The sequence below is a fragment of the Cryptomeria japonica genome, chromosome 6, assembly GCF_030272615.1.
Source record: "Cryptomeria japonica chromosome 6, Sugi_1.0, whole genome shotgun sequence".
Taxonomy (NCBI): Eukaryota; Viridiplantae; Streptophyta; class Pinopsida; order Cupressales; family Cupressaceae; genus Cryptomeria; species Cryptomeria japonica.
In genome coordinates, this window is record NC_081410.1 from 128,280,066 (window position 1) to 128,292,868 (window position 12,803).

At 36.1% G+C, this 12,803-nt stretch overlaps 1 protein-coding gene across 3 annotated transcripts in view; it reads left to right on the forward strand.

Moving 5' to 3' along the window:
- Positions 1-225: 225 nt before the first annotated feature.
- Positions 226-12,803, forward strand: part of LOC131040453 (uncharacterized) — a 30,003-nt gene continuing 17,425 nt past the window's right edge. The window contains exons 1-7 of one of the 3 annotated variants that reach the window (XM_057973388.2): positions 226-661; positions 8,932-8,957; positions 9,208-9,363; positions 9,571-9,655; positions 9,803-10,012; positions 11,721-11,843; positions 11,945-12,002. In XM_057973388.2, the coding sequence (XP_057829371.1) occupies positions 9,269-9,363; positions 9,571-9,655; positions 9,803-10,012; positions 11,721-11,843; positions 11,945-12,002 (571 nt within the window). In that variant the 5' untranslated portion in view covers positions 226-661; positions 8,932-8,957; positions 9,208-9,268. The remainder of the gene's footprint in view (positions 662-8,931; positions 8,958-9,207; positions 9,364-9,570; positions 9,656-9,802; positions 10,013-11,720; positions 11,844-11,944; positions 12,003-12,803) is intronic. The other 2 variants (XM_057973387.2, XM_057973389.2) reach the window with 2 other exon arrangements.

Consider the following 12,803-nt stretch of genomic DNA (forward strand, 5'->3'; position numbering starts at 1 on the left):
TTCTTTCCTACCGGTGCCCACACCGAATGGAGGTGTAAATGTAAATCTATCTATTTTTTAAATTAATAAAATTCTTTGACCTCAACCTTTTATCGATCAAAAAAAAAAAAAAAAAAAGAAAAAATTGCAAATTAAATTATTATATTATATTTACTTATTATAAATTGTCTATAAAGTATTTATAAAAACATAGCATCTCAATCCATAATAAATTATTAAGTTGTATGATCATATAAACGATCAAATAGATGGGACCAGTCACATTCTCTCTCACTGGATAAACTTGTATGTCTGAAACAGGACAGAGAGAGCCAAGGTTTTTCTTTGAGAGTTCTACAAAACAATTTTATTTAGAGGAAGGAGCAAAATTAAGTGATAAAAATTCAGGTCGGCTGCCACGCATATTCATTCATCTATGCCACAACAATCCCTTTCCTCGTTTTCTTGTATTCTGGTCTGGATATGTTAGTCTGGCCGTCCAGCGAATTAAAGCATTAATGCTTGCTCTCTGAAAATTAAGGTTGTCCAATCGGTCAAAATCAGAAGATCATGTTGCCACTCTTCTCTTTACAGAAACTCTAAAATGGATAAATACAATATCAAGCGCTCTTATTTGTTTATCCTTTTGCTATGCATACTGTCTCTGGGAGCCTTTGCACAGGTACATATGTTCTTATCTTATTCTTTACTTTTTACTTCACTGTTTCATTTCTGATTTCTTTATGCAAATTTTTTTATTTTCCTGTGAGGTGTGTGATTTAGATGTCACGACCTAGGGCTATCTCTTACATTAAATTTATTTGAGATTTGTAACTGAACCTGACCTTGTTTATTGGGCGCGTCACATATAGGATCAGCTGTGGTAGTTTCTTTGGATTAAACATTCAACATTTTGTACAATTAAATATTTGACTGGAAATTTGAACATGGATCTCTACAATGGAAACTTAGATGATTCACCGCTTGAATTCATACCAATTGGCTAGTTCTTGCTTGCACTTTAAAAATACATTGAAAATAAATACTGTGTCTTTCTTTCAATAATTGTGATTCCCCAGTCTGTAGAAGTGCTCGTTCTTGATTAGCTGCGCATTGAATTTGCCCCAAACTTTACAGCTTTTTTGGTTTTCCATTTGTGTAATAGAATTTCGTAATGCTCATTTGTTTGATTCCACAATCATTATGGTAACGGATCAGGACATAATTTCAATAATTTCACCACAGTGAAATCTGCGTGTCAGGTCCGACCTTGAATTTTCTCTTTTGGATGGCAATTTACCTTATCTGCTTCATATTTGTGATCAGTGAAGGAAAAAGTATTTGTTTTCTCAACGTAGATCATCTGAAACTATATGGCAGTATAGGTAAACATTGTCGGCATGACGCCTGTAAATTGAATGGATTAGTTTCTGCAGGAAAAAAGTTAAAAAAGAAAAATGTTGTAAATTCTTTTTCTGGCAAAACTGTGACAACTCTTTGATGATCAACGTTTTGGACCACACTCTGTGTTCCATTATCAGGATTTAAAAAGGTAATGGATTCTATAATTTAGAGATCCTTATATTATAGATAACTCTGTGAAAACATCCAAGAGGGAAAATCACCTTCATAAAGGCTATAATCCCATGGGGTTCTAACCGAATCAAACACTAAATGATTACTGATGTTGCTCATCCATAAGAGTTTGAATGATGGGAATCCAAGATTAATTTAGTACCAAGCCCTCATCTCTATTCAAGTTATCTGGCCAGTTTCAACAGCATTCCTGAGGCAAAGGTTGATTTTAAGGTCACAGCAAAGGCAAACATCAAAGGTTGGGTTTAAGGAAGAATATGTATTCACAGAATTTTTAGAGTTAACTGAGTTTTAATGGGTTTTCAGTTGGGTTACTGTGGCTGTAAGTACACCATGTTACTGCTTGATTGCAGCCTGAACAAACTTAATTTTAATGCTAGGTCACATCCTGATGGGTTAGCTTTTGAGTAGACTGGAGAACAGCAATGTTTTGAAATCAGTTGACTAATTGGCAAATGTTATCACTTTGCATGCTTAGCAGAAAACTATAGACACATTTACGTCAGAAAATATTTTCTACATGTTTGATTCTTGAAAACAAGGTAACACTGTGTCATGACCCAATCCAAGTATTGAATGAAATGGCAGATCGCAAGACTTCATAATTTCATGGATAATAGAAACAATTGCTTGTTAACAGCAGTCGGATTTCTGTAGATCGATGGCAATAATGTTGACTTGGTGGTCAGCACCTCATTGGGGACTCGCGACATGGCTTAACTGCTTCTCGTGGGTTGGGTTAAATCTGGCGTTGATAGTTCAAACTTTTGGCGCAACGACAAACGATTCTAACAATTGGTATTAGAGCCTTGGGTCACGGGTTCAAGGCTCCCTTTAGTGGGTGCTGAAGGCTCAGTCAGTGCTGAGGGGGAGATTGTTGACTTGGTGGTCAACACTTCCTTGGGGACTTGTGACATGGCTTAACTGCCTCCTGTGGGTTGGGTTAAATCTGGTGTTTGTATCGGGCGTTGATAGTTCGAACTTTTGGCCCAATGGGAAACGATTCCAACAATTAAGACTCATTGTTTGATCGACCTTTTTCCCATTTGGCAATAGCGGTTTCCTCTATAACAAGACGATTAGTTAGAAAAGAGAAGCTTATTTTATTAAAGAAACGTATCCTTAAGAGCAATATAAAAAAATGAAATCAAAGGGTGTATCGCTGGTCAAGACATCACTCTCTGCCCTTGGTCGAAACTCTCTTGATTGGTTAGTTTAGAGTCTTAACAATTTATTAAACTAGACAGTCCTCCAATAGCTACGTAAGATAGTAATTCTACAGCGATAGGATATAGGAGGATGTTTTATGAAGATATGCATAATTAAGAAGATGCGATTACATTCTAGCAGCCTCAAGTTCTTATTGAAGAGGCACAAAATATTTTTATTAAATTAATAACAATCTGATAATTTGTTCCATGGCCTTTGGGGACGGGGAGACGGGGGGACGTGGGGACGGGCTTCGGGGACGGGGGGACAAAGGGAAAAAGTTTGGGGGATGGGTTTCGGGGACAGGGGGACTTGGGCCTGAGGGGGGGGAGCGCGTTTCCGTGGAACACCACAATCAAGATAATTACAATGAGTGGTAGTCAAAAAGCAGCGGTCACTAAGAAGAAGACACTACCTTAGAAGAAAGGGACGTGGATTATGGAAGGACATGACTCTTCCACTCCAATTAAGAGGATATATATTGGAGATCGGTATTCAAGGAGGGAGGAAGCAGTAAATAAATCAATCGAACAGCAGAGAATAAAAAGACAAAGGAACTATATATATATATATCAAAGTTCCTAGACTCGGACTCGGCTCTGACTCGGCAAGGCTGACTCGACTCGTGACTCGGCTCGGACTCGGCAATGACTCGGCAAAATAAGAAAACCCTTGAAATTTAGAGATTTTTAACGATTTAAAACTTGTTTCATACACCCATTATTGAATTAAGCTTAAAGACACTATAACATCATCAAATAGAAGCTAATTTGATCACATACATAAACATACATCCATCACATGCATAGAAATGTAAATTGTAGCTGAAGGAATTAGAAAACATAGATATATAGAGTTATAAATGTTGTCCAATGTATATAAAATCCATGACTTCAAATGTTCCCAAACATATATGTAACTGTAAAGTGTAAACAAAAACAAGTCTATGGCTCAGGCTCTGGCTCAGCCTCGTCTATCTGCCTCCTAGAAAGGCATCTAAGGTAGGTCCTGGATGACTGAGTAGCCATAGTTTCTGCCTGTGATGTGCCAGTCTGAGTAGCCATAGGTGTTGGGGACGAGGGGACGTGTTTCCGGGACGGGGGGACCAAGGGCCTAAGTTTGGGGACGGGGGGGGTGGCGGGGTGGTGGTGCTGATATAGTTATACATATACATATAGTACTTGAAAAACTAGTTTTGAAAAGATGTATGACAGTAATACAGTATAAGAATTACATTTTCAAATGAGACTATAGGAAATTTGAAATACTAAATCTAAATACCAATTACCAAGATTTCTAAGTTGTGTTGTTATATGGAGCCTAATCAGAGTCAGAGGTTAGATTTTCCCTACTTCTATCGGCGCGGTTTCCCCCTATATTTTTCAACGGGGGTTTGGGGGCAGCGCCCCTTGCGCGTTCCCTGTCGCGATACAGGGCGGGGTCGAGGGGCAGCGCCCCGCGAGGCCAAAAATACTTTTATTATTTTCTAAAGGCGTCGGGTGTTATAAGAAAGGGAAATGGCGAAAAAAGTCATTAAAAAATGTTATGATTTTTTTTTATTTTTTACTGCACTTTATTAAGTGACTCCAGCCGGGTCACGACCCTCGGACTCGGCGAGTCAGGGAATGATTCGCTTGACTCGGCGAGTCAGGCGAGTCACACCCTCTGACTCGTCCGAGCCCGGGTTAGGGTCACCGTGACCCGGCAGGGGTCACCCGGCCCGCTGACTCGCGTGACTCGCGTGACTCGCCGCGAGTCACGGAACTCTGATATATATATATGATTGTCTTTTTATTCTCTGCTGTTTCTTTTATATATATAGTTACACCTCTAACCATCTTACATCTCTTATTTGAAAGGAATTTGTGATTTTAGGGCAAAAACTAGGGCATTTTCAAAAGGGGACATTATAAATGGTATCAGAGCATGATCCTGCCATCGTGCATGGTAAAGATGAATCAATGAATCATTCTAGTCAATAAGAATGAATCTAACAATATGTGTATTCGTGTTTATGCTCCGTGTTTGCATATATATCTGTTGATATTAATTAGGGAAGGGCGGATTCATATTGCCTTGGGCAACATTGGAATCCGCCCAAATAAGGTCTGGCCCCTCTTCCCTCCAACGTGGCCCTATTCCCCATGCTATATCAAATAAACACTCAGCGCACTATCCAATAGGGCCGACCCTACTAACAAGGCAGATAAAAGGAAATAATTAAAAGTTTAATTATTGAAAAGCCGACCTAGTTAAGGAGTTCGCTCCATATAAATAAAAGATCAAGATTCATTTGTTATACAATCAAGTCAATTAAGCTCCTTCATCTTATGCGAAAATCGTCATATTTGCCTAAGTGCGAACTTCAGTCTTCTGCAACTACAGCAACCTTCATCTATCATTAGGAGGTGCGAAATCCATCTTGAGGTGTTGGCAAATTCAGTGAATGCACAGCGAACTGATTGGAGATCTGCTATTCATACACACGCAGCAAGGACTACCATTTATGTATACCAAGCGAACTGCTTAAAGGACTGCCATCTAGGTCATACACAGCGAATTCTTTGGAGGCCTACAATCTAGGGTAATGGAGCAGCAGCATCTATCCTTCATATGACATCAAGTGATTGTTGAAGGCAGTCACCTCATACCTCTTGTGACAGCAACATCTGAACCTGCAAATACATGAGATAAGTGTTGTAATGATTACATAACTATAATCCATAATCAGATCTAAGGATCTTTTCTGGCTGGGTTTTTCCTCCTAGGAGGTTTTCCCAGGGTAACTGTGTCTTGCTGTTAATTTGTTTATTTCTATGTTGTCATTTTCTTTCAGGTAAACAAACTAAATCTAAATTTCTAAGTTATGTCAATCTGAAAGTGTTAAAATTAACAATATCCATGTGTATGCTTCGTGTTTTCATGTGTATGCTACGTGTTTGGTTCATACCTGATTTGTTTCCAGCATGTCTACTCCATACGATTACTTTATGCTTGACAATTATGAAATTTCTCAAGTATAAGATCTCTTGATATTGTCAAACAGAAATAATCTAGATTTACAAGAAATAAGGTGTTAAGTTTTGCATTTCTTAACAGCCACCAAGGTTTCTAATGCAAATATAAAGCTCTGCAGTATGTTAGCATCCAGAAGAGTTAAAATACACAGTCCTATAATGAGGGCAATCTATTTGTTCCCATGTCTTATATATCTCTAGTTACTCATTCACATCTCAATAGAGCACATTGTAGACTACTTAACCCTATGACACTGTTTGAAACTTTAAACAGGATACCCATAGCCTTACATATAAGAAACTTACAGAGGTTGTGTGCAATATCACACTAAAGAACCTCCAATTGAGGAAAAAAACTTATCTTTTTAGTGCGTATCAGATACATGCTGCTCCTAATCATGCAAAGCACAAGCATGAGAACAAAATGATTCATTATTTATAACAGGACTATCTATGTGTGACTGAACATAGCAATCCATCACCATGTGAAGCTTCTTTTCAAATATTATACAGTCTAACTCATAAAATAGGGAGGATTCCTTTTTCCTACATTGACCCCCCAAAAATAAAACACAACTAATTCCTCGTTGACGCAATAGGGGAAAATTGAATTTTGATTTACAATGCTATTGCCAGGTAGCCTATGATCTTCCTCTCAGCGGATGGGAGAAAACTTATCTTAAAACTAATTAATAGGTAACTTGAGACCAAATTTGCAACTTGATGTAAGAAACCAAATATATTGTAAATTCTCAAGGAATTGGTTTAAGATCCTTCCATTGCAAAAGATTGGATAGTTAATTATGATAAGGTTCCTTTAAAGCTTCATCGAATCTATCGTTCTGTTATGGAGGGGAGATGTGGGCATATAAGGAAAGCAATTAGCTTGATGGTCCATTTGAGTTGAGTAACCTTGAGTGGGGCCGGGAGGCCGATTGATGGATGTCATTCCACGCTCCTGGGCTTGATGGATAAGCTCAAGGCGCCTTGTATGATCTCCCGTGGTGCTTCATAATGTGGATAGGTTGTTGGGTAAAGTCTGAAGGGAATCCACATCACATTATGTAAGATGATTAAGATAATGTCTCTCACCCTACTAGGAAAGATTAATCTTATATCTAACATGATTGAGGGGTCTCAATTGAGATCTAATTGGTAAAGTTATACCTCCAACCATCTTACATTTCTTATTTGAATGGAATTTGTGATTTTAGGGCAAAAATTAGGATCAATTGAATTATACAGGCTCCACTTGGTCAATGGAAGACAGAATAGAACATGTAGATATGAAGGTACCAATAGGTATCAAATTTATCCGCTTTAAAGAAGATAACTAGTTGAATTGGTCCTTTGATGATAAATGAGGCTTACACTCCAAGTTTATTGGATTGTTATTTGAAATTATAATATTTTTGGCTTAAGGTAGGTGCATATTCATAAATTTTTAGAAGAAAACATAATTTTCCTTATTTTACTGTGTGCTGCCTGTATCTTAACACTGTATCTGAAAGTGTTGCAGTTGTTTTTGTCTCTTTTAAGCTCTAGACTTAAATGCTAGCTATTTTCAGCAACATCATTAAAGTTGGTCAATTAATATTAATCTACTTCTATTTTCTAACTGGCTTCTGATATGTATTTTATAATCAAGTGTTAAGAGTTGTAGAATAGAATTGGTGCACCATTTTAGTGGACTCCCGTGCATTATAATGCCTTTCTGATGCGCATCAAGGGGTTAAGTGCTTAAACTTGAGCATGGCATGAACTAAGTTTTGCCCTTAGTAGTTTTTGGTTAGCACTCAAGCTTTCAAATATGTACTTTTCAACCACAAACATTGCTGAAACATTTGATGTTGGATGAGGCTTTTCATCAAGACAATGATTCATACCAATCAGATTTGGAATGTATTCCCACCTCCTTGATTCTACAGTGCTTCTTTAATGCTATATCCTTATTTAAATACCATTCCTAGGATTTTGGGGCTATTTCTTAGCTCTAGGTATCCACTTCTTGCATTCCTATGTTTTTAAATCTCCCCCTCCTCCTCACCCTACCCTTTGCTCACCAGGTACTGGGTGGAACATAGGCAAATCCTAAAACAGGATTTACAAAGTTGTGACTACACCTGGTAGGAAGGAACAAGGGTGTAGGGGCACAAGGGCCATTTAAAGAGAACAGGGCGAAAATCTCAAGCAAGGCTATGATACCAACTAATATGGCTAGAGACAAATCAATGTGAGAGAGTCTGAGACTCTGAACATAGGTCCAAATCTGAAGCCAAATAAACTATAACGTAAGAAATATGGATGTGCATTTCCTTGAACGTTTGACTGTATTGGTATGTATTTTTTAGATTTTGAACACTTGCTTCAATAAATGAAAATAATCAAGGGTATTTTATATTTGAGAGTTCTTCTTAGATAAAAGATACCTTATAATCAAGAATGTCTAAGGTTGTTAAATATTTCAGGTGGCACTTAGATGGGATTTGTGATTCACTTTCAAATCTCAACTCTAACCTTCAATCTTTAACTGCTTTTCAGGCAAGTTAACTGAGAAACACTTGATTTTTTACCAAGCAGATTGAATATCAGAAATAGCTTAAAAAAACTTGGAAATATTCCCCAAGAATTCCAGACATGACCTCATTAAACTTGGAATCAGAGGTTGCAAATAACTTTTTATGACGTCAAATTCAGGGAGGCTTAGATGTTAAAAAATGTATACCTAAATTTTGCTTATCGTACAACAAAGCTTTGAACAATACAGTTTAAATAGCTTTAAAGGTTTTTAGGAAGCTGCAAAACCCGGTCCTCATGCATTTTGGCAGCAGTGTTTATAGCGATCCTTAATCTATAGGACCTGTTTTAACTTTTACTGTATTGAATCTATGTATACAATCTACCAGGAGATAAGAAATGATTAAGCACTTTAATCAATTTTTGTTGTTTATGAGGCCAAAAAACTTGTATACCTGAATATCATATTCATTTTATATCATTAGCACAAATATATTTTTAGGTCTGAATAGGAATTCTGATATAAATTGCTTTCAGTGTATAGATACATCCTGATCTTTTGTTCTAGGCTTCTCTAACTGGTACTTTTCCATTATTTCATGCTGTGATCCAGGAACTACATGACTTAACAGTTGTCAGGTATGAAAGGTCTGCTGGTGTAGCTATACTACATATCAATCAAAACTCTTTTTCATGGTGATGCAATTAGGATGAATGAAGCCTCAAAAGAATTCAATATGTTATTTCTATTGCTATTTGTATAGCTGTGGTTGTATGATTCTTGGTTTGATATTTTAGTTCTGCCTAAGTTGCTACCTTCCATAATTAGCATGAATGTGGAATATGAGAAATATAATCACACAGTAATCTACATTTTTTACCTTTGCAGTTGATGATTGTTTATGTTGCTAGACTTAGCATGTAAGGACTAGGAAAGCACAAGTATTCTTATGAGTGCATATTCTTTCAAATCGTTTGGTCTGTTGGCTAAATTTTGTCTCTTTATGCTAAAGGCGCAGACTAAAGCACCAAGTATCATATTTACGTAAGACTATTTAATTTTCATTTGTCATTATAGCTTTTGTTTTAGTTTTGAAACAAAACTCAGAAAGCTATATATTTGCCCCTGATGTAAAAGTAGAACCATAGTTGTTGCAAAGAAGGTTAGCTATAATTATGTCAGTAACAGAAGCCTGTTTGAAGTTTATATCTTTTCTAGTTTTCACTAATGGTTGTCTTTGGTGTTCTGAAGAAAGGAACAAGACGATGTCGTATATCATTCTAAAACATATTGTTCCAGGGAAAGAAGCAGGATAGCTTGGAAAATTATTGATGAGGTAACCATCAGATACTATCAAATCTATGTAAATTGATAAGCAGCCTCTGCAATGTGGCTCTAATGTTTACTATTTTTGTAACAATCTTTTAGATGCCAACATAAATATTATCACTTAATAAATTTTGTTTCAATTTGTTTGGTATAGTATTTGATGCCATTTGTGGAAGAAGAGAATTACAACCTCTCAAAGACCTGTCGGCTTCATGCAGCAAATGACATGTTTAGAGAACAAGAGCTACACAAGGATCATTTACGAGTTAATGAATGGCAGTGTGGCTTTTGCCAAAAAATATTTCTTTCAGAGAATTATCTTGAGCAACATTTTGACAATCGTCACCAAAATCTTCTGAACATTGTAAGTCAATATGCTCATTAGAGATATGAGAAACTCATATTACTAGCTCTGGCCTTTTTAATGGTAGGCACAGTTACTTTCAGATCATTATATATCAATAGATTTTATATTAATCAACTAGATGCTCTAAACAATTCAGATTGACTTTTTTGTCAATTCCAGAGAATTATATAAATTGAATGTAGCCCTATTTGTTTTGTTATGGCAATGTTCACATTAAATTAGTTATATTCACTATCTCAAGACAAAACAAATACATATCAGGGCTTTAATGGTTAAATAACAAACCAAGTTAACCTTGTGTACATTTATGACACTCTTATGAGCTGAAGTTATTAACTATAATCAATTCTGGATGGGCCAGTGCTGTTCCCTTAGCTTGTTGACAGCACATTAGGAGAGTTGATGTTTTTAATCACACCATAGAATTCGATTTTGATTGCAATTAATAAAGAGGACATGAAAATTCCTAAGTTACCAGTTCTGGTTTGGTTTGTGGATTTGGCCAATTTTTTTTTGGGTTTGGGTTAGTCCATACAAAAATGAAAATTGTATAAAAATCATAAATATATACACATTTCCAGCAGTAATCAGTTCAGAATACCTCATAGCATCATATACTAAACAAACTGCCATAAAGATAAAAAATACTACAATGTCAGTTACTCAAAAACGTGAATGTCATGATAAGATATTTATTGTTTAAACTTATATATTAAATTTAACAATAATAATGTCAATAAGCAGCCTTCAGGCTTGAGCGTCATATGGGTCTTCAAAATAATAATAATACAGGTACTAGTATAAAACTAGTTTATTTGTCTTTCAAATGCTTTAGAAGTTGCTTTTAGGGTTAAGGATTTTTTTATAACTTTTTATCCATCACAGTCAAGGACAAAGATGGATCCACATAGCAAATGCTGCGGTCCGATCAATTCTGCAGCCAGAACAATCCAGATCCCAAACTGGGTGCTGATCAAACCTGGATCTTTGGCCCCTGTGCAGCAAACTGGTAACTTAGGGTAATTCTAGTAGACTCTTTTCAATTATAGGGCGGTCGTTGTATTGCACTCTACTGAGGCTTTTGTCCCAGCGCTGAGGACTACCTGTATATATATAACTTGTGCTGTGTGCTTGATATATATTCATGAATACGAGTTCTTAGGTATAGGCTTGGGTGGAGATAACCCTGTTTCTGCTTTTGATTGCAAACATTTGCCAGTCCAGTACGTCTCTTTTGTCAGTCATGGGCATTAGTATAAATGCTATTTTTCATTCCAGTAGTTGTGGCCACTACTTTAAATCACTGCTTTCATTGTTTTCTTGGATGTTTTTTCAATTTGTTCTTTTGGAAGATGGATAAACACAATTGATGTGTAGATTAGTTCTAATTAGGTAGTTAAATGATGAAAGTTTTTCTATATGAAGTGATTGTCAATTTACTTGTTTTATCTTAATTAAAATCTGCTCATCTTGCTCAACTTGAATTTGTCTGGGAATTTGTAAATGTGGGATTGAGACCATTCTATGTTTTCTCAAAAAATGTTTGAATTGTATCTTTGTTGTGCATTTATGAACATTTTTTTGCAGTAGGTTAATTCTCAAATTTTTCTTTATTTGTTTGTCGAAGTTGGAATTTGATAGTAACTCCTAGTGCTTTATGTGCATTTGGAATAAGAATATAAGGCAAAACTGAAACTGGGTGCAGAGCCGGGGTAATTGCTTGGCAGATATGTGTGGTGCATTACACTGTGATGTTATGGACAAATCCAAGCCACCGAAGACAAAATGCAATCTTGCTGCTGTGGACAAGAATCACCATCTCTGTGAGGTTTTGATTGGCTACCATCCTAGATAGGTTTCATTGTTTTTTATATGAATGCCTTTATACTCCAGCAAAATTGTCTTCGTAATGAGATATTTGTTCTGCAGAGCCTTGCAAATAGTTGCTTCCCTCCCACTGAGGGCCCTTCTGCAAGGAGACTTCATGGTATGGTTTCCAGATAATTTTCTTATGTTTTATTCTTGAAAAAATAATTAATCAGTCAAACATAATTAAATTCCAGATTTCCTTAATAGGTTTCTGCACTTTATCTGCAACTTTTTTTTTGTGTGTAATCTTTGCTATTTGTTGTCTTAGCAAAAATACTCCTCAGTTGTAATAAGGAATTGTCCTTCAAAACAATTAGAAAAAACTAATTTTGTTCTCAGTTTCATATACAGCTAGAATGTAAGTTCTAGTGTAATGAGGCAAGGATTGTTTGATAGGTTGCATATCACATGTCTGTTAAAGTATCAAGGTTTCACATTAATTGATTTGTTAATGCATAATGAAAAAATTTGACACATACAAGTTACAATCTATCATTCCCCAGCCCAGAAATTCTTCTTATGAGTCAGTCCTACTATAATCTCGGTTGTAAATCCCTTGACATCCTATACTCTCATTTACATATTATCATAGAACATTGATTCTTGTTGTATTGGATAAAGTGATTCTTTATTTTGTCTTTTCATAGGGTCTTCTCTGCAAATGATATTCTTGCAAATTTAGATGAAATACTTCACAGACTTCAAGTTATTGTTGATGTATTTGAAGTAGGTTTCTTTGACAATTGTAAAAAAAAAAATATTCCCTTTTTGTCACTTTGATCGTTGACCTTTCTTGCGGCTTGATATAATAGTCTCTATTTCCATTGAAGTGGCATATTCACTCAGATTGAAGGCCATCTAATCCATTAATTGATAGTTTGTCTAATAATCATTGTCTTTTTGATAGCTTTTTCATCAG